The 23,745-nt window shown below is 25.4% G+C and overlaps 2 protein-coding genes across 5 annotated transcripts; one reads left to right on the top strand and one right to left on the bottom strand.

Annotated features, from left to right (window-relative positions):
• Positions 1 to 6,780: 6,780 nt before the first annotated feature.
• On the top strand, positions 6,781 to 12,225 carry LOC122533451 (transcription elongation factor B polypeptide 3). 4 transcript variants are annotated; one of them, XM_043663163.1, is made up of 9 exons: positions 6,781 to 6,896; positions 7,281 to 7,543; positions 8,014 to 8,972; positions 10,131 to 10,300; positions 10,419 to 10,588; positions 10,677 to 10,789; positions 10,880 to 11,079; positions 11,187 to 11,466; positions 11,709 to 12,225. In XM_043663163.1, exons 1-9 carry the CDS (start codon positions 6,825 to 6,827, stop codon positions 11,774 to 11,776), a joined length of 2,295 nt encoding a protein of 764 aa, XP_043519098.1. In that variant the 5' UTR covers positions 6,781 to 6,824; the 3' UTR covers positions 11,777 to 12,225. The 4 variants fall into 4 exon arrangements, with proteins under 4 accessions (XP_043519098.1, XP_043519097.1, XP_043519100.1 ...); XM_043663162.1 differs by having other exon boundaries at positions 8,011 to 8,972; XM_043663165.1 differs by having other exon boundaries at positions 8,011 to 8,972; positions 10,677 to 10,768; positions 11,709 to 12,224.
• A 2,406-nt stretch (positions 12,226 to 14,631) lies between these two features.
• Positions 14,632 to 23,413, bottom strand: LOC122533453 (P protein). The gene is made up of 18 exons (XM_043663169.1): positions 23,321 to 23,413; positions 22,754 to 22,867; positions 22,147 to 22,303; positions 21,288 to 21,362; positions 20,712 to 20,844; positions 20,424 to 20,496; positions 20,095 to 20,282; positions 19,364 to 19,470; positions 19,057 to 19,216; positions 18,869 to 18,940; positions 18,634 to 18,765; positions 18,176 to 18,430; positions 17,621 to 17,755; positions 17,149 to 17,343; positions 16,811 to 17,044; positions 16,351 to 16,609; positions 15,490 to 15,583; positions 14,632 to 14,853 (listed from the first exon to the last, which is right to left on the bottom strand). The coding sequence occupies exons 2-18, from the start codon at positions 22,839 to 22,841 to the stop codon at positions 14,766 to 14,768; spliced, it is 2,445 nt and encodes an 814-aa protein (XP_043519104.1). The 5' UTR covers positions 22,842 to 22,867; positions 23,321 to 23,413; the 3' UTR covers positions 14,632 to 14,765.
• Between the last annotated feature and the right edge of the window lie 332 nt (positions 23,414 to 23,745).

The raw sequence follows: 23,745 nt of genomic DNA, 5'->3' as shown, positions 1-23,745 counted from the left end.
TCGAACCTTATATACTCCTGATACAAAACTAGAATTTTCAGCCAGAAATTCCATCTCGTTCAGGAGATGTTCACGTTCAAAAATTTTTCGAAAAACCTAGATAACAGGAAAACTGCTGGATGGCCGGCTTTGTAGCGCCACCACTTCGAACCTTATATACTCCTGATGCAAAACTAGAATTTTCAGCCAGAAATTCCATCTCGTTCCGGAGATATTCACATTCAAAATTTTTTGGAAAGACACAGGTAGCAGGGGAACAGCAGGACGGCCTTTTTCCTCTTCTCTCCGTCAGTACTTGTCCTTCTCAATCACTTCTTCTAGGGTTTCTTTTCTTTCATTCCAAATATACCATTTTTTGTCTATTCCTATTTTCTTATATTCTACTGTAGTCTTCTTTCCTTCTGTTCTCTTCTCACCTGCCAGTTTCCTTAATTTCCCTTATATTTCTCTTTCTTTTCTTCTTAGGTCATTATCTATGTATATTCCTGTTTTCGAGTTTTTCTTCCTGGTCATTATTTGCTCATTCACTCTTTTAATTTCACCACTACCGTTTCCACTCCTTTGTCCTTTCTTACTTTCCATGATTCTTCAATTTCTACATCTAATTTCAAGTTTTCTTTCAGAAATTCGTTTACTTCCTGCGCTCCTGCCTCTTTCCATTTTGCCCCTTTTATCACTATGTTACTTCTTCTACTTTCTCTCTCTCTCCTCCAGCACGTTTATTCTTTTCTCTCTCCCTTCCTCTCTCTCCTCCATCTACTTCATTCTTCCCTCCCTCTTCCCCGCTCTCTCTTCCATCTCCTTCCTTACAGCTGCATTCTTTCCATTTTCCATTCTTCCCTCTCTTTCCTATCCTTCTTTCTTCCTCTATCCCATTCTTCTCGCCATATTTTCCTTTCTTCGCTCATTTCATTTTTCAGATGCTTCTCTGAATTCTTAAGAAAAATAGAGAAGCATTTCATTTTTAAGATGAAACTGGAATCGGAGCTATTATTGATATTGGTAATCAAACAAAAAATGGAAATTGTGCTCTTTTTTTAAAAATTATTATTATTAATATAAATATTAATAAATTATCTATTTTATAAATAATCAAATTTCATCTACCAAATATTATTAAAAAAGAAATAATTATTAATAAACCTCTATCACCTAAACGATTTAAAATTATTTGTTACTATACCTGAATTAAATGAATTTAATTTATTATAATAAAATTAAACAATATGAAATTAATCCTAATCCATCTCATCCTAATATAACAGTTAATATATTAGAACTTAAAATTAATATAATTATAGACAATAAAAATAACATTATTTAATAATAAAATCGTTTTAATAAAAAATTATTTAAATTTATATAATTAATTCTCTATATATATAAATTATTGAAGAAATAAATATAACTAAAAATGTAAATAATAAAGTTTTATAATTAAAAATTAAAAACATATTTATTTTTATTGAATTTAATCTTACAATATTTCATTCTAAAATTAATTCATAATTAAATAATAAAAAATATATACTAAAAAATAATATGATTAAACTAAATAATAATAATATAAACCAATATTTTAATAATAATTTAAAATATGTATAATATATCTTTGAAATCACAATTCAATATTTTTATTAAACTATTTAAATAAATTATTAAATTTAAAAATAATATATTTGAATTAAATGAATTAATAATATATTGGAATAATATATTGGAATTAAATGAATTAATAATCTTAAATAATTTATTAATTTACAATTATAAATTTTAAAATTTATAAAAATTTTTCCATGTATAATAAATCTAAATAAATATAATGAATAAATAAAAGATAATAAACAATAAATTATTAAAATTAAGAATAAATATTTAAATCAAGAAATTAAATTTATTAATAATATAATTTCTCTAATTAAATTTAAAGAAAATGGTGATCCAACATTACAAAAACATAATATAAATCATATTATTATCAATGAAGGAATAAAATTAATTATTCCTTTATTAATAAAAATTAATCGTCTATTAGTTTGATTATAAATTAAATTAATAAATTATAAATTAACTAAATAAAATAATCCTGAAGAAATATATCCATGTATAATTATTATGTAATAACTTCTATATAATCTTAATTTTGTTATTAACAATATTCTTATTAATATAATTTTTATATGAACAATAGAAGATAGCTTCTCTATTTTTCTTAGAAATTCTTTAAACATTTTTTTCAATTCTCCTTTCAAATCATTCGTCATTTCCTTCTTTACCGATTCCCTTTCGTCTCCGCTCTCACATGATGTCTCTCCTTTCTGTCTATCCTTAGACTACAAATTTCTCCATCGTCCCCTTATTTCTACTAGATGTCGCTTTTGTCGCCATATCTTTCTACCTCTTTTTTTCTAACTTCTACTTTTTCCTCTTGAATATCCTCGTCTTCTTTATATTTGGCCCCACTTTCTTTTTCGACTTCTCGTTCCCAACTCTTCTCTGCTCTTTCTCGTTTGAATCGCCTTACCTAGATTAGCATTACCTGCCTTACTGTGACTTTATAATCCCTCTTTTCTCCGGAAAACACGACTACACTCTTCCCCCTACTCAACTGAAGTCCATTTTACTGATAATAGAAATGATTATATATCTCTGAACGCATATCCCATAATCAAAAATATTTTTGAAATGTAACACTCCATCTTCTGCTCCAGTAGAGCGTTTGTTTTCATTTTCAGAATAATAAACTCGCCTAAAGCAAACAGGCTAACAAACAAAATGTTCGAACAAAAAATTGTATTAAATAAACCAAATTTATTAATTAAATCAGAATTGTGAAAAAAAGGACTCTTTTTTTACATTATTTCAAATAAAGAAAATATTTCAAATAAAATTTTATTCGAATAATGCCCAACTCTGCCCCCGACTCCCTTTGTGTCTTTTGCCGATCGAATGATCTGGAAGTTTATTGTTTAACTGGAGACTGCACGATCAAGGCCATAAGGGCCTTTTGACAATCACACACGTCCCCTACATATCAACTAATTGTTCCTACAGACCAGTTTAGATCGTGATTTGAAGAAAATAAAAAAGTTTTCATGATCTAAACTGAACTGTAGGTTGCGTAGTTCTTAGCTTGATGTCGTTTTACAAACTTTAATATTTGTAAAGCGATATCAATTACCAAGACCCACCACGTGGAGGTGACTACGCTCGGGTCTCAATAATGTAAATCAGTATTGTTTTATATATTTATCACATGAGTCACGATTTGTATTGAATTTAAGTAATTTGTTGGAAAGAGGAAAGATGTTTGTAAAATAAGACATAATTGTTTGATCAATCTAGTGACTAATTTTAGATATTGAATAAATATTCTTGTTTAACAAATTAATAGTAATAGACTAAATTATTTTTCTAATTATAGATTCAAAGAGAAATATTGAAAGTATCTAATAATATTTAAATAGCAATAGTATTGTTAGACTAATATTATCTATGTACAGAATATTATATTTCTATATGCAGAAATATAACGTATATTATGGTAATTATTAAAGAATGGTAACTATCATAGTATATCTTGTACGACTACGATACAAGTCATGGCAATTGAGCTCGTATTCAAGTTTAGATAATCATGATGATAATGAAAATAATTAAATAATCATAAAAAGTAATTAAAATAATTCGTTAATGAAACAGTTAATTAAAATTTCTTAGAAATGTATTAGTGGCTTGATTACTACAAGTGATTGATTAAAAATTTTAAATAGTACTTAGAAATGTTATAGAGAAGAATTTATTGTTTAATTGTTACAAATAAATTATTAGAAATATTAGATAACGTTTAAACAATTGGAATATTCTGTCTGGGCACAACGGTATGTATGTCGTCCGTGAAGTGCCGATAGTTCTCTCGTTTGGTTTTTTATTTCCGTTGGAGAGAGGGTTTAGATGATGGAATGCGAATATAGGTTAAACACTTATATTTAACAACTATATATAAGGTTGAATGACGACTGTGTAACTGATGCTGTGTACTGTCTGCTGTATGAGATGGGCTAATATCGTTTTTTATTTTTTTTTTTTTTTTGTAATCTTGATGTCGGCGAGATTTGTATTTGCCTTGGGTTCAACTGTGCATTAAGATTGATTATTGTTAGTTAGGACATATTTTTATGAGTAGGTTGTAGTGTTTTGGGTATCGTTTGCAGGAAAAGTTTCAGACAACCTGCTGGTTCCTTGAAATATTATGTCCTTAAGGTTGGTTGTATGTGTTATTTGTTGTAAGATGTTTAGGTTGTTGCTCGAATGTTCCGGAAGTTTGACCTTGATACGAAGAGGGATGTCTTTAATGTTGTAGTTGCCCGTTTTACTAATGAGTGGATTGATGTGGTCACTGTTGTAGGCTCTAACGAGTAACTTTTGTATGTATTGGTTGATTGATGGGACGTTTGTAAGATGATGTAGTCTGTAATGAGGTGCTCCTTTGTTAAGTATGATCCTGAGGAATTTGTTTTGCTTGACCTGCGTACCTGTGCTTATTTAGGTGGTAATACCAGACTCCCTGCATACATCGGACAAAGGTGTCCTAGAGGCTCTTTCCTATGTTTCGCTAATGCCGATCTTTTCTAGTCCTTTCTTCAATACAAAAGAATGCAATTAAGGGTGCAATTAAGGGTGCAATTAAGGGTGCAATTAAGAGTGCAATTAAAAGGGACGACAGGGAAATTAGGAAAGTCGGCATGGTTATTACCTTGACCGTCAATAAAATTCCTTGCTAAATGTTGGAGTGAGCTATGGCTGTCGTAACTGTCGTTTACTTGTCCGAATAGCATGTTTTGTTCCAGAACATACTCAGAAATATTGTTTAAAAATTCACATCAAAAGTTTAATCGATGTGCCCACGATGAAGGTTTAACTTATAATGATCATTTTGCTGCTCAACTTTCAGTGATGCACAGCAGATAATATTCTTTGTCAATACTTTCAAAAACATTTTTTCTATTCAGTAATTTTACAGTTTTATTGTTTCATAGCCTCTATTAATTTAAGGCAACAATAAATACTGTAATTTCCACATTTTTTACAAAGTGAAACTACGTTTGCACGGTTTTTAACTTATAATTCTGTTGAGATAATCTAAATTCAATAATTTTCGATGTAGATGTAACGTTAGTCCACAGAAATGCAACGAAAATGCAACTCAGTGAGTTCGTCCTAATAAATAATTGTAATAAATAATTGTATTTGTATAAAAAAGAAAATATGTATGGTATCAAAAAAATAAATTTGACTTCGAAATTTCGAAACGGATGAATTTTGCAAGAAATAATTTACAATATATAATGTGTTTCTTTATTGCAAACAATATTTGTGAAAATATTTTATTGATAAGTTCAAACTTTGATAAAATCGAATTTACGGGATAAAGATAATTCATTTAAATTGTGAATTTACAAATTTGTAAATAAAAAAACATCATATCTAATTATATTGTATATAAAAATATCATATTTCAATAAATTTTTTCTAATACTTTTAAATAGATGTTAATAGTTAAATATATACGAAATTTTTCGTCTCAGTTTTTATCAATCTCTGTTTTAAATCGTTGTATTACATCACTGATGAAGTAGTACTTCAATTCAATGAATAATTCTCGAAATAAATCTGGCAAACTATCCATATTTTTGATTTTTGCAATACAAAACTTGCCTGAATTGACACAACAGTATGTGATACGAAAATGGTAAAGGTGTCTTGAGACTCTTCAGTCGTAGGCCAAAAAAATACATTATATGCGAGGTCTACTTATATATGTATGTATAGTACTGTGGTTCAACAGATAAAAATATTTTATATTTGTGATAAAATATTTTATATTTTAAATATTGTTTGCAATTTGATTTAAATTAAGAAAAGGAAAAGAATTTTAATATATTACAATTCATTCTATCATATATTATATTTTATATTATTAAATTTAACTATTAATTTTCATATCACAATGATATACAATGAATAACAATAAAACGTAAAATCTCTTTGAGCGTGGTTTCTATACATCATAAATTTTTCGTAACTAACTTCAGTTACTACGTAATTATAAAATCGTATTTCTGAAGAATAATTGAATTTAATCAGTACCAAATTATCTGTATCTCTTTCTTCAATTTTTTTAATTTTTAAAATCACTTTAATTTATATGCGTACGGAAATTTCTTTGAGTGCGTAATTATAAAAAACTAAATGATATAATTATGCATCAAATCTATTATATACGTGTATTTCTATTAAGTTTAATTTCATTTTTAGTTTCGTGATATTAATTTTTATTTAATATTTATTTGTCCTATTCAACATTGTAAAAGTGACCAATAATATTTAACTTACATCATATACAATAGGACTTTCAATTATTTTAAGATAATCAAGATATATAATTATAATAATTTAAGGATATAATAATTTATTAGGAAATATAATTTATAATTATAATATAATTATAATTTAATATTATTATAATATTATAATTTAATTATATTATAATATTATAATTTAATTATATTATATTATAATAATATAATTATAATATAATATTAAGGAAATATAATTTATAATTATAATTCATAAATATAATTTATAGTACTAATAAATCATAAATATAATTTATAGTCCGAAAAAACATAAATATAATTTATAGTATGAAGTTTGCTACTTTACAAGCAGCCATAACGGTGCTTAAACTTTCGCCATCTAGTTCTCACGTTAGTCTGTTCACGACCACGAAGCTATTCAGTAGTGAGCATCTGGTAGCCGTAATGATGTCGGTAATAGATAGAATTAAACACTATCAACGAAATATTGAAAAGTGCGATGATGATGAGGATAGAGTATGTATTATTCTATTAGTTTTTATATTTTTAAAAGTTACAGCATCATAGCATTAATACAGTTTTATTAATGTCGTTAGGTATAACCTCAAAATAAACTCCAAACACAATTGTGATAATATCCAAGTTTTACAGTGTTGTGAAAAATTTCACGTTATAAAAATTTTACGTATTATAAAATATAAAAAAAATACATATGCCCGTCTATAAATAAAAATAAATTTTTGTAATATTTATTTCATCTTTCATTTTGGTTTATTCTAAAATCAATTGTTTGAAAAACATATATGATTTTTACATACATCAATTTTGATATTTATATATATTTATAGTATTGTAATAATAAAAATTGTATTCATATATTGTCATCATTTTGTATTACAGGTACTTCATTGTATTTCAAAATTATGCAATTTGCCAGTAACGGTACAGCATCTCCAGGAAACTGGCGTAGGACGTACTGTGAATGCTTTAAGAAAGTATGATGGTGGTATAGGTGATGCTGCTAGAGCTCTTGTTGCAAAATGGAAAGCAATGGTCACTAGTGAAGGAACTAGCGGTGAAGATGAGGATGAAGCTTGTGTTCCTGATGCACCTGAGAGCTATAATGACCTTGAATCTTCAAAACTAGAAGAAAATCCTGCTGGGTATGATATTTTACAGAATTTTTTTTGATATTATTTTAATATGATCTTCATATAATTTTAATATACGAAATGGATTTTTTATAATATATAATTTTTATATAATTTTAATATACAATCTATATAATTTTAATATACAATCTATATAATTTTAATATACAATCTATATAATTTTAATATACAATCTATATAATTTTAATATACAATCTATATAATTTTAATATACAATCTATATAATTTTAATATACAATCTATATAATTTTAATATATACAAATATTGTAACATGCAGTAGTTAAATATTAAAATAAAATACAATAATTTATTTTACAAGATACAAGAAAAAGATATTTCTTATAATTTCAAATTTCTAATAATATTTTTTTTCTTTCTAACAAATAAATATTCATATATATATATATTTTTTTTTTTAAATATATATGCATTTAATATATATGCACATATCTTTTAGAAGTGAAGGAAGTGGAAAACATGCACATAAGTATAAGTCAGAAAAGAATGAAGTATTATACACATCACATAACAATAAATGTACTTCGAAACATGAATCTAAATTGAAATCTATTGAATCTCAGCCAAGAAGTAATAATGATATTGCTAAAAATTCAAATAGTGATTTAGAAAAACATAAAAAACACGATAAAACTAAAGATAGTCATAGACATGAATCAAGAAGTGATAGAAGATCTTCAAAGGATACTAAAAGTCTCTCTAAAAAAGATGAAACTTCTAGTTCTAAACATAATAGTAACAGAGAAAAACATTCTAATAAATCTGTGGATAATAGTCAATTATCCAAAAGTAATGAGGAGACTTACAAAAAACGAAAACATGATGATTCACATATGAAGAAGGATTGTAAACGAAGAAAACATTCAGATAGTGAGAATGATGAAACTAAATCTCATATGTCTTCTACTTTTGAAAAACATAATAGTATTTCCGTATTAAATTCAGTTAAAATAAAAGAAGAGTGCAAAGAAAAAGATGCATTAAATAAAAATGAAATTAAACACGTCGAAAAGAAAGATTCTCATGAGAGATTAAAGAATAGCTCTAGTAAATGTCGAACTGATTCTTCCAATAGTAAACTAAAAGATAGTGGAGACAAACATAAATATAAAACTGAGATACAAACAAATCATAGTAAAGATGAAACCAAACGAAGTGATCAGCATTCTAGTAAGGAATCTTTGGAATCTAAACATCACAGCAGTTCCTCTGGTGATAAGCACCATGATAAAAGCAAAGAGAAAAGCAGAAAAAAAGATCATAAGGAAGGAAAAAGCAAACATGAAAGTAAGAGTAATAGAGATTCAAAGTATTCCAAACATGGATCAAAAGAATCAAAGGATTTGGTAAAAATAATAAAGCAAGAAATAAATGGTGATGAAGGAATAGATTGCCACTCTGGTTAGTTTATGAACATATTATTTATAAATGTAAAATAATGTTTTTATTTAATATTACTAAAAAAGATGATTATATTATTTGTATACTCCTTAAATTTAAAAGTATTGAATAAATTAAATTTTTTATTACATTCTTATTTTTACATTCTTATATATGAATAGTGTATTTTTAATTAAATAACTTAGTATTTTCGGTATTAAGATCAATATTAATGGATACATAATTATATTTTATTGTAGCAATCATTGCAATTATAATACATAATTACTATTCAGACTATTTCAGCCATCGTGATATAATCGAGCAGAATTTTTAATTTCTTATGCGAAATTGAAGTATAATAAATTGAAATATAATAAAATAAATTGAAACTATAGCATAAAATTTTTTTATGTGAAGCTTCAAAAAAAATTTTGAAAATCTGTTAGATATATGCATATTAACTTTAAATTAATCGCTTTTTGTCTTTGTTCGTGTTAATATTTATGAATATATATAAACAATAGTGTTATTGCTATATTATTTATTGTTCAATGTACAATTATCATTTTGTTCATTTTGTATTTGTTTGAAATTGTAGGAATACTTTAAATTGTAAGAAATTGAAATTGTATTGTAAATATTATTTTTAAAATTAATTTTATTAATTTAACGACTATTTTGAAGGTCAGGAGTTTATGACAATTTTATGTTTATAAATACAAATATGATCAAACAACTCGCATAAATATATTAAAATTGTTTTTCTTATAAAAATGAAGCCTCAGTTTTATTTCATTCTTTATTTTTTATTTACTTTTATATAAAGTGCCATTTCTTGCTCTGCGATGGCTGGGATACATTCAGTATGTTATTTCATTTTGCATTTTAGTTAGTTTGTTTTTTTATAATTATATATAATTATATATAATTATTTTTATAATTATATTATTTTAATTTTAAATACACTTTTTTAATTTTAGTAATTTATCTTATAATCTATTATGTCTTTATATTTTGTATTAATTTATAAATTACATTTTATGTAATGTAGTTTTGACTGTTATATTTATTTTATAATTTTTAAAACTTTCAATGGATATTCATTTTTTAAGAAATTAATTTTTTTATATTATAATTTAAATTATTATTTTTTAAAAAAGTTTTTTTGCTGTTTAGGAGCTACTTTTGCAGAAGCATTGGGTATGTGTACAATGGCTCAAACATCTAAAAAACGTAATAGCAATACCCCAAGTACGAACACAGCAAAAATGTTTAAAGGAGAACAATCAACCACAAGTAACAAAAAGACAGTAGTGAAAACTGAACCAACAAGTGATACTTTACAGGTACTTTATATTATAGAATTAATAACATTTTGCATTGTTTAAATTAGAATATTTAGCCAAAAACAATAACAATTTTTCTAAGTATAAATATAAACATAATGTACATTCTTTATTACAGACACCATCTCTTTTAACAACAAATGTAAAATTAGAACCATTAAGTGTAGATTTGGCATCTACATTGCCTGAAATTAGTCCTAATTATAAACCACTGCCATATGTCAATCCTGTTCATCGGAAGGAAGAAGATAAAATTTTAACTGATGCAATGTATGTTAAAAATCAAAGGTAAGTTTTATATTATTATGCAGATATATATATATATATACATTGATTTTTTATTGTAATTTTAATTTTTTTAATTTTAATTATACAGGACAAAAGTATATTCAGGAAATAAGTCTGGTATTACAAGAGTACCAACTTTATTTGATGTATGTACAAGGGTACTGATAGAGAATATTGATGGTAAGTTACCTGTGAATAATGGTAAGTTATATATGCATCATTTATTAAATAACGTATGAAAGTAATCATTTTATAGAATAAATATCTTTATATTTATTTTATTATATACAGCACTTGAATTTACTGGTGGTGTTCCTTTTGATATAATAAAACCTGTTCTGGAACGTGCAACAGCAGATCAATTATTTATGTTGGAACATCATAATCCTTATTTAATTGAAGATACAGATAAATTATGGCAATTTCATTGCAACCGCGAATTTAGAAATAAAGAAAGGGAAGAAATGGAAACATGGCGTGAAATGTATATGGTAGGTAGATTTTAAATGAATAATTTGTGTTACTTATAATATTTCATAAATAATACTTCATTTTATATTTGTTATTATATCTTATGTATATCTGTTTTATTCAATAGCGATGTTTGGATGAAAGAGAAGCAAAATTGAAAACGCTTACAGCTAATATAAAACAATCAATAGATAACTCTCTACCAGCAAGATCTACTAAACTTGCATATGTAGATAATGTTGTTAAACCTCCAAGAAATGTTCTTAAAAAACAAGCTAAATATGGTACTGCAAGTTCTGCCCCTAAAAATACGTCTACTATAAAACAGAAATTAATTAATGGTGGAGGATCAAAATCTGCTACAAATATTTCTGTTCCGCCACCACCTATACAACGTGTAAAACCATGTAAGTATTTTTATATATAATCATTACTCTTTTAAATATATCTTCTAAACATATCTTTTAAAATATTATGAATATGTTATATATTGAAATTAGTTTTTAATTTTTAAGGATTTATTATTTTTCATAGTAATAAACATATAGAATATTATTATTTAATATATACATTATAAAATTAGCTCCTTTTTTTAATAATAATAATGTCTGAAAATATTTTAACGTATTTTCTCTTAATTGTTGTATAGTAAAGAAAACAAAAGCACCGTTGATGGCGAAAGCTCTGCAATTAATAAAGGGGCGTTATAAGCGGTAGTTCTTATAAGAGATATTTCAAACAGAACATATTCATGTGAAGTTTGTATGCTGCTTCCGGCATTCCAAGATTCACCAAATCGACTATGCCAAAATAATCGCTTACATAATGCTTATGTATCTACTGTGAAAACTGTAATCAATTTTGTCAATTGTACAACAGAAAGGCATAGATCTCTCAATAATACAAAAATTTGAAATATTTTGTTACATAAAACTTATAAATTGTAATATCTTTATATAAAGATATTTAATGTGTATAAATTATTATGAACTCAGTCGAAAAGTTTTACATGCTACATTAAATTTCCTTTGATATTTTTTTTCATACAATCTAATTATGTTTTTTAGAAATATTTACCTATATAAGAAATACTTATTCAGACGGCAAAACTAATAAATATGTCCCATTTGTTGCTGTGATTAATTAATTTTTTTAGATTACAATTGTAAATACTTTTTGCGAGATCTAGAATGATATATATATATACATATATATATACATACATATATATATATATATATATATATATAAATAGTTAATAAAATATCTAATGCATTATAACATAATTTCATTATTTAATGAAATTATTTTAATAATTGGAATGAAATGCAATTAGTTTATATTTATATTTAAAAAACTACAAAAAAAATTTAAAAACATAATCAAATCAGTAAGTAAATAAATATGTACGCAGCATATTAATATGATTTTTCTAAATCTTTATTTGAATAACAAAGCATAATTGAACATTTTATAAACGTAATATTATTTTGTTTAATGCATAATACATATTTATTTACGCACAGTTGTAATTTTTTATAGATACCACGAAACATTAATTTTTTGGTATAATTCTTATAATTAGATTAATATTTTTATTGATTTAAATTATTTTAATTGTATAATTGCTCGAACAAATTGTAATAACTCTAAACAAATTTTTCATTTCTTTAAATTAATGTAATTAAAATGATGTTTTTGAAAGAATTTGTGTTCTATATTGTATTTAAGCAATTCTAGCAATTCTAGCAATTGCGCATGATAAAATAAAATTGTTAATTTAAATTTTGATTTAAAAATTTTTTTGAAATTTAAATTAACTTTATTTAAAGTAAAAATTAATTTTCTTTCAAAGACACTATTTTTATGAAATCATAAAATCAAATTACACTAAAAAATTTTGAACTTTAAATTAGAATTAGAAAAAAAGATTTTGAAACATCACAAAAAAATATTATGTTTATTATAATTAAGAAGAAAAAAAAAACGACATTGTCGTTACTATATTTTAGTTATTTTTAATTAAATCTAGTTAATTTTTTAATTTAGCTATTTTTTAAAGAAATATGTATAATTAAAGTATTGTGATTGACATAAAGATAAATAATAATCATGTATGTATACAATTTCGTATATATTTGTTTTATTTATGATATAAAATATTAGCGGTCATATGTAAAATATTTTAATTTTGATAGTAAATGTAATTTTAAGGATCAATAGATAGCTTTAAGAAAACACAAAAACCTGTAAGCTCCATATCATTTGCATAAAATTTAAAAATTCATATAAATAAAATATTTGATTTCGCTTTTATATCAATATTACATATTTCATTAATTCCTATGTATACTTGCTTCGTTTTTATAGTCATAATTCTATTTTTCTAGATGTAATGTAGAATATTTATAAATTAAGCGTTTTACGTATTACGTTTATGTTGCTTAACAGGTATTGTGTAATTAATGTTAATTCTAATTTTAACATATAGTTAAAATTATAAATTTGAATAGTTATATTTAAGTAATATATCTAGTTGTAGAAAAATATTAATGTATTAAGTTCCTTATATTTCTTATATATTTTGATTGTAAGCATGATTATTTTCCATATATTATTACTTCAGCAACAAGTCAAAAAATATAAGAATCAAAGTTGGTATTTTCAAAATATAGTAAAGATACACATGTTTTAAAATGTTTAATTTTTTATGAATTTCTTGTTCATATCTAACTAGTTAAAATAGGAAAATTAAACAATTAAACTTAAAGAAGTAATAATATAAAATAAAATATGCGTGTTTATAAGACATAATTTATTATAATATACTTAATTATGTTTATTTACGACTAATTTGATTTAAATATAAGAAATAGCTTATATAATTTCTGTAATTTATTATATTTTTATCTTTCGAACCGTAGAGTTACATTTGTATATATAAAAATTAATAAAATAAACAATTGAAGCAAAAACATAAAAATGCATTTTTCATTAATTAATATACTTTGTTCATTAATTGATATAACGTTAGAATTTAAATACTGGAATATGTATCAAACTTTTCCTTCATAATCCATGATCTGGTTGAATTAGAGGAAGCATAAATTTTGTATTAAAATAATATGATGAAACGTATGATTACGAAATATTAAAACACGATTAAAAATATTCTATTTTTATTTAGGAACTCAATAAAAATTTAATGATTTATTACTACTTGAAATAATAGATGCTGTATCTATAAATATTACAAAGGCTATTTTACAATTTAGTGTACTCAAATAAATATAGTGTAATTAAATTTTCTAATAGAAGTTTTTAAATATTTTTGGCTACATTTAATAATATAATTAATAATTGATCATATAGTATAGAATATTTATTTGCTGCATGTATTATAGCTGTAATTATATTTTACATACTTTATATAATTAAAATGTTGTTATAATTAGAACTATTTTATTCATTAAATATATTAATATACTACATATGCACTAATATATATTTTTACAATTGAAGATACTGAAATTGAGTGAAAAATATAATAAAACAATTATTTATTAATCGAAGAAAATGTATACAGTGTTACATTATTGCACTTGTAGCAGCGCTTATCAAATTTGCGAAACTAGACAAATTTAATTTGAATGATTTAGATATTTTTCACGAATAAGAATATTAAGCACAGATCGTAATAATTACATTATCCGTTCCAATCGAAAATAACGTGAGCGATCATTAAGTACATGGTTATTGTCACAGCACTTGTCAGCATAATTGGAAACCCCACCCTGAAACGAACACATTGAAAATTATTTGTCGAATTAATTAAATTATTATAACACGAAGAATGAATTAGCGAGAAGCTCTTGTGAAAATGAGCTTAATTTATTCGCGATTTATTATTCGATCTGAATTCAAAATTTCTCACTGATTATACCATACTTGATATAATATTGGATTAGTTAATAGTTATTTTGTACAATTGTGCGATTTATTATCATCTATCGTAAAGTAAAATTTTCATCTGAAAATAATTTGATAATATAATAATAAGAAATAGTATGGATATCATATTAAATTATAATACGTATGTATATGGCACATTTGCAAAATAATGTAAGCTGTCGGACATAAGACAATAATATTTAAGTATTATGAAATTGTTTCAAAATTACATATATTATTCATATTATTATTGTCGTACGTATTTATTGAAAAAAAAATGTAATAAAAAAGATACAAAATTTCTAGAAAACTAAATGTTCTTTAAAAGTGAAAGATTTAATTTATCTTGTTGAATTGTATTTTATTTAAAACCGAGAATGTACATTAATAATTTCACTTAAATAGACTCTATTAAAAATGTACGTAATTAAATTCTTACTTCATTCAATTAAATAGAAACTGTATAGAAGTGCACTTACTTGAAAAATTGTATAAAAGAAATTTTATATCCATGTTGCTCCGCAACTCCTACGCAAACTACGTTAGCAGTAGCTCCAATCAAAGTTCCATTTCCTGCAAATAGTTCCATCCATTCAACTACATAAATCACTAAAAATGGTTTCTATTAATGTGGCGAAAAATATAACTGTCGGAACATTCTATCGTTAGATCGATATTTTGATCGATGAGTCAATTTCTTTTACATTTTGTACTAATGGAAAGATAAATAATATAGTTTCATTCAAAGACAATTTTAATTATCTTAAAATATAAATACTGATTTTTCAACAGTGATAAAATTATTTCAATAGAATGTATTAGATAATTAATTAAACTGCAGACCGCGGATAGAAACTTTTATTTTTATGGAAACATTCAAGTAGAAATTTGTTTCAATTTACTATACTTTGAATATTGTTATTATTATATTTCGAATATTTTATATATTTTTCCATACCATATGCTGTGTATTTTTACACTTTTAAGTTACTCATAAATCTGCAGTCTGATATAAATTATACAGTCGGATGCAAGAAGGGCTTCAAGACGTTCAAAGATATTAGTACTCTATATTAAAAAAACATAACTGAAATTAAATTATATTAATGAAGCTATTAAGAAAAGATATTAAATTTTTTAATATTTAATGTAAACAATAACTGCAATAACTTTAGTACGTATAAAAAATATTTGATTATTCTAAATGTAATTGATTTTTATCACTGAGGCACTTCTTGCATTCTCTACCAATTATACAATTATAATAGAATATAATAGTAATAATATATATTTCTATTAGTTTCAAAAATAATTAATAGTGTTAAATAGATTATCTTTACCTCCCATACAAGCGCCGAAAGCTAAAGCCCATACCAAAGGCTGCAATGGTAATTTCAGTTCATTATTTTGTGCTAAAGCAGTAACGATTCTTATCATCATGGTTGACAAAGGCACATTATCCACAAATGCACTTGCGAATGCCGACACCCATAAAAGCAGTAATATCGCTACTGCTAATCGCGACTCCTCGTTCACAGACAGGATTATTTTTTCCGTCTGTTTTCCTATCCAAGCGATTAAACCCAAACGTGATAAAGCCTGTATAAAAATTTTTATCATCTTTTTAAATAGTTAACATAAACATTTGAAATATTACAAATACAGTTTCTATAAAAATAAAAAAGCAAAATATTAATATTAAAAAAATTTATTATATAAGCATTCTTTTTTATTTTTACAATTTTTTACTAATATGATAATAAATGCTTTGAAGGTAATAATAATAGTTATATTTTGTACCTCCATAAGAATAAACAACGAAGCGAAAAATAATAAAGTGCTCCACTCTACACGCGCCATGAGACCATCTAAATCCTCACTATCAGCTAAAATTAATAATAAAAGAACACCTAACAAAGCTGTCCAACCTAATGATAAATGCAGATTTGGGAAACTATGCAAAAAGAATAGCGCGATCACAAAGATTAACGTGAATCCGGACTTCACTAATAACCATTTGTCTCGAATAGGATACTGCAACATAAAATGAAAATAAAGCTCATATTGAATTGAATTGTTCAAATTATAATATTACTAGATGACAAAAATAATATGGAAAGATATAATTTAATATTTACTTTTTCTTGAAGTTCATCGAGCGTAGTTTTATAACTTTCCAACGTGCCACTGCCTGTTATTAGCTTCTTTTTTAATAGAGAGAGTAATCGTTGAACTTTTTTTAGCAAAGTTTCTCTGACTACATTTTCATCTTTGCTATAACTCGACAAACTTGCCGCAGCTCTTTGCCAAATGGCAATTTCATGCCTTAATTCCTAAAACGATGGGATGAGAAACCTTACTAGATATTTCTGACATGTTTAATCGACGTGAGCACTTTTGCTAATATGCTTCCTTTATAGAAAAATTTCCAAAAGTTTGATTCAACAATTAGTATGAATTAAATTGAGTTATTTAAACTGCAAATATACTTCTACTTTTCTCTACAGATTCCTACATATATTCAGCTAATTTTGATTAAATATAATAATCTTTATTTTTATTTTTTAACTAAATATTATAATTCAATCATTTTGAACAAAATCTCTGTACCTGTACATCTGGTGGTTCGGCGAACTTAAGAACTTTTATGTCTCGAAAGATAAATTTCAACTGAGCGAAGACTATAAATATTACCAGTACAACACCAATGCTCATATGTATTGTGAATGTACCAAAATCGATACCCTACAATTAACAATATTACATATATGATTATGTATATGAATAATAATTGAAAAATATTAAGCCCTTAATACTGTTAATTCAAATTCGATACATTTTATTCTTCGCAGTATTGATTAAATTAAAACTAAAAATAATAAATAAATAAAACAAATAATTAAACATTATAACCAAATATAATATATTTATAACATTATGAGTTTCATATTTCTTTTATAAATACAATATCTTTGCTACCATAAAGCATTAATATAAATAAAAAAATTACTAATATTGATATTAATTAATATAATTTATACTACTATACGTTTAAAATTGCTTATAAAAATTCTAATTTTATAAATTCTAATTCAGGTATGAGACTGATTTAACTCAATTCTTAATGAAATATTTGTATGAATCAGTATCCGAAGCAATACTCACATTATTAATAACATCGTGATTCGATGCAATAATTACATTGGGTGGATCGCCTACTGGCGTCAGAGCTCCCCCGATATTAGAATAAATCACCATCGCAGTCAATATTGGTACCGGATTTATTTCCATTACTTCGCATAATCTGATAGTTACTGGTGTCATTAACAGTACTGTTGTAACATTATCTAGGAATGATGAAATAAATGTTGTAAAGAAACATAGTGTACCTATGAGTGGCCATAACTTTCCTGCAGTTATCTACAGAAATTATAAAAAATAAATTATTAAGCATTATAAAAATTAAAAACAATTAAAAGGCTTTTCGGGGTTTTTATTTGGAAAAATTGACGAATGGAATTTTGTTCAGAATGTGAAAGAATTAGACTATGGAGGATTAATTTTTAGTTTTGAAATATAAATATATATTAAGAAATAATAATAAAGATGTACAAATTACAAACCTTATAAGCATAGACTGCTAGCCAGTCAAATATACCAGTTTCAGCGATTATACCGACAAGTATCATCATTGAGAATAATAATAGCAACGTATCAACATCTATCCAAGACATTAATTCATCCATAGTTGGTCTCTGAAAAATTATTCTATTTATGATTTAACTGCAAACAACAAGTGAGAATTTTTCATGCATTTTTGCAAAAGTTTTCTAATAATTTTATTTTATTCCAGATTACCTCATTTAAAAATGCTAATATTGCGATAGACATAGTTGAGGCTAACATAGCTGCTAAAGTCCTATGTACAACCTATAATTCAAATTACATTAAAAATTAAATTAAATTAAAATACATTGAAACTACATAAATAATAAATTAAAATAAATTATCATGAATTAAGATTGAATATTCACAAGCTTAATTACCTCGAATATTATAAGTATATATAATCCCAATAAAATTATCGCAGCATACATTATGCCATCATCTTTGTTTATTGATGATATATCATAACTAATAGATATAGCAAAACTGGATTCGAGATTTGTTTTTAACTTAATTACTATGTTGGCGTTTTCTAAAGTACTGTAAAATAAAATGTTTATATAATATTCAGAACCATTTAGTAACATTGGATATTATTAAATTTGATGAGCTACATGAGAAAGAAATTTCGGTAACAAAGGCTACAAGTAATTTTAAAGTTAAAAAATGAAAATAAATCATACGTACTCTTTAGTGACATTATTTAAATTAAAACTGTTTTGATGCCTCTGTCCAGGAAAAATATCTATCAGATTTTCCGGAAGTATTGGTAAAACCCATATATTAGTTATATTCTACATATATGAAAAATCGTGAATTAGAATGAATTAGTTTCTTTCCTTAAGTATTAATATGTGTAGGATGGGCAAATTTTGGGAAAGGGCCCAGAACTTTCTCCAGGTGTGCCATGTAGAGAAAGTTAAGCCTGGGACTTAGGATTGTTTATGGCTAGCCCTTCAGGCCTAGCGATTAAGATATTAAGGGTACAGATGTGTGTATGTGTGTATGAACGACGAATTTTGTGCAAATGAAGAAGGCAGTGAGTTTCGAAAAGTCAGACAAAACAGAGTGAGTTGCGAGTCGTGAAAGTGAGAAGACAGAGAGAGCTGTGAGTCTTGAGTGAGCGAAGATTGAGTGTGAATGAAAGCGATTAAGAAAAAATAGAGTAAAACGTCACTTTATAATCATTATTAAACGAATTTTCCTTATTTAACTTTAAATAAACAAGCATCTTTTACCAAAGTCCTACAAATTGGGGACTTGTCCGGGATTCCTACATATGTATAATTTAAAAACTTTCTTTTTCTTACGAACTTATTAAGATAAATATGAAATTTTTATTTTAAGAACAACTCTATTCCTGAATAAAATAAAAAAGGATTTTTTGCACAGAATATGATTAGTTTAGATGTATTTACCTTAATTTGTTCAGATCCAAATAAAAATTGATTACTGTTATCAGTCTCGTTAGCTAATAATTCTAACCATATCATTAAATATTTATCAGATACATTTTCGTATTTTATTGGTTTTATTGGTGGAAGTAATGATCCTTCTACCACTAGATTGACGTGTTTGTTAGAAACGTCACCAAACATTTTGTAATCTACAAATAATAAAAGATTAATTCAATAGTGGTAATCATTGTTCAATGTTCGATAATATGAAAGTGTGATCTATTCAATATTCTGAAAACTCTCGTTTTAACCATTCAAATAATTAATTAAAATTGTGAAAGACAAGATACTTTTTATTTGTCCGCTAGGTATTGAAATTTGATGTAATTCTTCAATTTTCTCGCTCTTGATCATCAGTATTAGCTAAAAAGTAAAAACACGATAAATATTATATATTTTTTTAGTATATAAAATATTAATATGTAATTAATAATATTGTTTCTTTTTTTTTAGCATTTTTGTATTCTAAATTACGCATTCACTGTTAAAATTAAAATTAATTTTTGGAACTGATTACTTCTTCTTCAAGACAAAACTTAATACAACTATTGTTTAATGTAATCTGTATGATTACTTACAGTAAATATTAGCCAGAAGCAACATAATAAAATTAATTTAATGTAACGATAAACAGGCCTTTGTTTTATTTCCTGGATCTCTTGTATAATACTTGTATCTTGTTTATCTTCATCATTCTTTTTATTTTGCTTTCTACGTGTAACATTAAATAAAAATAATATATATATATATATATATATAGTATTCTAATAATGTAACAATATACTAATTTATAATGCGTGCATTTCAATTCTGATATACATAGAGAACGTAATAAAAATATTGATGTATTTCTATCAATTTCAAAAGACAAAATTCTAAGATGTATACGTACAATAGAAAAACAGAGAAAACATTATATTATTTTATAAAGATTGTAGATGTTTATGCAAATCCATTTTTTTTATTGTAGAAATTAAAGTATAAATAAAAATTTATTTCATCTAATAAATAATTCAAAGAATATATTACATTGGGCATCTTTAAATTTAAATATATGCACATTTTATTTAAAAAAATTTTAACCAGACCGTACTAAAGCATTATATTTTATAACTATAATTTAAACGTTGAAGAAAAGATCTCGTGTCACTTGCCTCTGTAGCAATGCAGACTGTGTCCCAAGAGACATATTTACTACCAAACAGTCTTTCTTTACTCCATCCGAAGATCTGGAATAAACATCGTTGGAAATGTTCAAAACAAGTTTTCAAAATAAACTAATTAGATATTTTTGAAAATTACGAAGATAGTTAAAAAGGATACTTTAATCTCTGAAATCATGGTGGATCTAGCCGTGAAACAATTGTTCCAACGTATTTTGAAGTTTTACAATTTTCAAAAAGTACTTTTATTTCCCTATTTGATAATGTAAAAACATTTTTGTCAAAGTAGAGCGTCTATGGGACCAAGTGGAATGATATATGACTTTTCTTTACAAAGTTAAAGCATCGACAATTTTTCCTCGTTATCGGTGTTAAGTTATTCTCTTTACTGTGCTTTCAGTTTTGATTCAAATGTTACCAATCGTTTAATCATGACAGCCGTGTCTAATTACGGTGAAATTTCAAAATGTTTCCTATTATTTATACAATATATTTTTAAGAAGTTTCTATAAATATTTAAATCTTCGTCAATTGTTGTATGCGTAACTAGAAATACGGGAACTATTGTATACAACTAGGAAACTAGAACTGGTTTTTACTGCAACATTTTCAATTTGCCAAAATATATGTTTATACTAAAAATGGAGAGAAGTGACGCGTATTATCATTCAGTAATCAAAACACAGCCAACTGTTAATGGAACGTATGTCTTATGGGTGCGTTTTAATGGAACGTGTTGTTTATGTCTGCGTTTTAATGCGTTATTAATAGAACATGTTTTTTAATGGCCGAAGTAGCCATTATTCGTGTTATTCTTCCTATATAGGATACATTTAAGAATTATCTCAACCTTCCTTCCGCAGTTTGAATAACTCGATCATATTCCCGCTGAAAAACAGCCAGACTAGGGTCTAAACGTATTGCTTCTGGCAATTGACACCAAACACGGAGTACCTCTTCTGGGATTTGACCGAGAATTATCGAACTCGAAATTGATGATGGAGTTCCTGTAACGAATCAATTTTCAGAGATCGTAATGCGTGTTATTGATTATTACTACGTAGCCGTGAAAAATGAAAATTAATTTTGGGTCAAATTAGAATTTCGTTCGCAAACTCGAGAATTACCTCACAAATACTTTGAAGATAAAAAGGAAAAAAAAATGATAGGAACGAACTGTACTTAGACTTACGGTCTGTAAATATGCGGAGATTATTATGGAAAAAAGGAAGTTTTAAATTAAATTAACAAAAAAATTATTTAACGTACAAATATGTGGATATTATTATAATGAAGCGAAGACATTAAATCAAATTGACAAAAAAAATTGATTATGATATTTTCAACATATAAATGTGTGGATATAACGAAGCGGAGATTCCAAATTAAATTGACAAAAGAATTATTCGTGTTGATTTTTAGAGTATAGATAAATGTAGATATTGTATTTTACAAACCAGGTGTACGGCTACATCGAGAGCCTTTCCGAAGGAACGATGGTGTCTGTAATCCTGTCTCATCTTCGCTTGTTTCTTCTTGAGACATTGTAATGGTAATAATATGTCCAATTGCTGATCAAAACAATACATTACCATATTAAACTGATAGATCTGTAGATCATTTAGACGACATTATCAGTATTTAATAAAATTATCAATGTCAATATTTAATATTGGAACATTTGATACAGTATAAAATATTACTTTGTTCTCGTAGACTTTTGTAAACTATTGCGTACGTTGATACGACCATTAGAACGTAATAATAATTAACTTAACTATTTTAGAGTTTAGAGGAAATGTTATTTACGTAAAATATAAAGAACACTTGAAATTATGAAATGATTATAATTAAAGAGAAATAAAATCTTTTGTCTAAATGAAACAAGTTGGAACATGGTTTGAAATTATTAAATTTGAATGTTTATATTAATCGTTCACTTTGTTTTAATCAAACGAAGGAAATGATAGAAATCAATGTAACATAACATTGAACTTTATGATACGTTCGAAGAAAACGTTTACCTTGAACGAAACGATTCTTTAAGAATTAGTGGAAAATGTCACTCACAAAGGATTAAAATAACACAGTTGCAACGCAATTTTTACAAAATATGGTACATTTCAGATGAAATCCGCACTATCTATGTATGAACAGGAAGAGTAATGAAACTATTCTGATATGTACGATTCAAAATCTCTTGTTCTTGTTGAGGGTCATATTCAATGTTTACGTGTTTGCATGTGTAATGTACGCAGGTATCTACACGAACGTAATGTATTATAATAATGTTTAATACGAGCTTATTAAACCTGTTTCTAGATTGTTCGTAATTAAATTTTCCAACGTAAAGATGTGGATAACTTGTTTAGTGCTTCAATCGAATTAACAAATCACAAAATTGCGTTGAAAGTTTATTTTTATTAAAACTTACAGTTCTGTTGCGAGT

This window comes from Frieseomelitta varia, unplaced genomic scaffold (genome assembly GCF_011392965.1).
Source record: "Frieseomelitta varia isolate USP_RPSP 00005682 unplaced genomic scaffold, Fvar_1.2 scaffold_530, whole genome shotgun sequence".
Classification (NCBI taxonomy): Eukaryota; Metazoa; Arthropoda; class Insecta; order Hymenoptera; family Apidae; genus Frieseomelitta; species Frieseomelitta varia.
The sequence above is the reverse complement of the archived record's forward strand: the minus strand, read 5'-3'. Positions and strand labels throughout refer to the sequence as shown.

What these genes read in the sequence shown, in the direction of transcription:
- LOC122533451 (XM_043663162.1), top strand. Translation starts at nt 6,825, where the DNA reads ATGATGTCGGTAATAGATAGAATTAAACACTATCAACGAAATATTGAA. An exon ending in CTAGAAGAAAATCCTGCTGG is followed by an intron (nt 7,544 to 8,010) that starts GTATGATATTTT and finishes CATATCTTTTAG; the next exon opens with AAGTGAAGGAAGTGGAAAAC. An exon ending in TAAGTTACCTGTGAATAATG is followed by an intron (nt 10,790 to 10,879) that starts GTAAGTTATATA and finishes TATTATATACAG; the next exon opens with CACTTGAATTTACTGGTGGT.
- LOC122533453 (XM_043663169.1), bottom strand. Translation starts at nt 22,841, where the DNA reads ATGTCTCAAGAAGAAACAAGCGAAGATGAGACAGGATTACAGACACCA. An exon ending in TCGATGTAGCCGTACACCTG is followed by an intron (nt 22,304 to 22,753) that starts GTTTGTAAAATA and finishes GATTCGTTACAG; the next exon opens with GAACTCCATCATCAATTTCG. An exon ending in CAGTCTGCATTGCTACAGAG is followed by an intron (nt 20,845 to 21,287) that starts GCAAGTGACACG and finishes TGTTACACGTAG; the next exon opens with AAAGCAAAATAAAAAGAATG.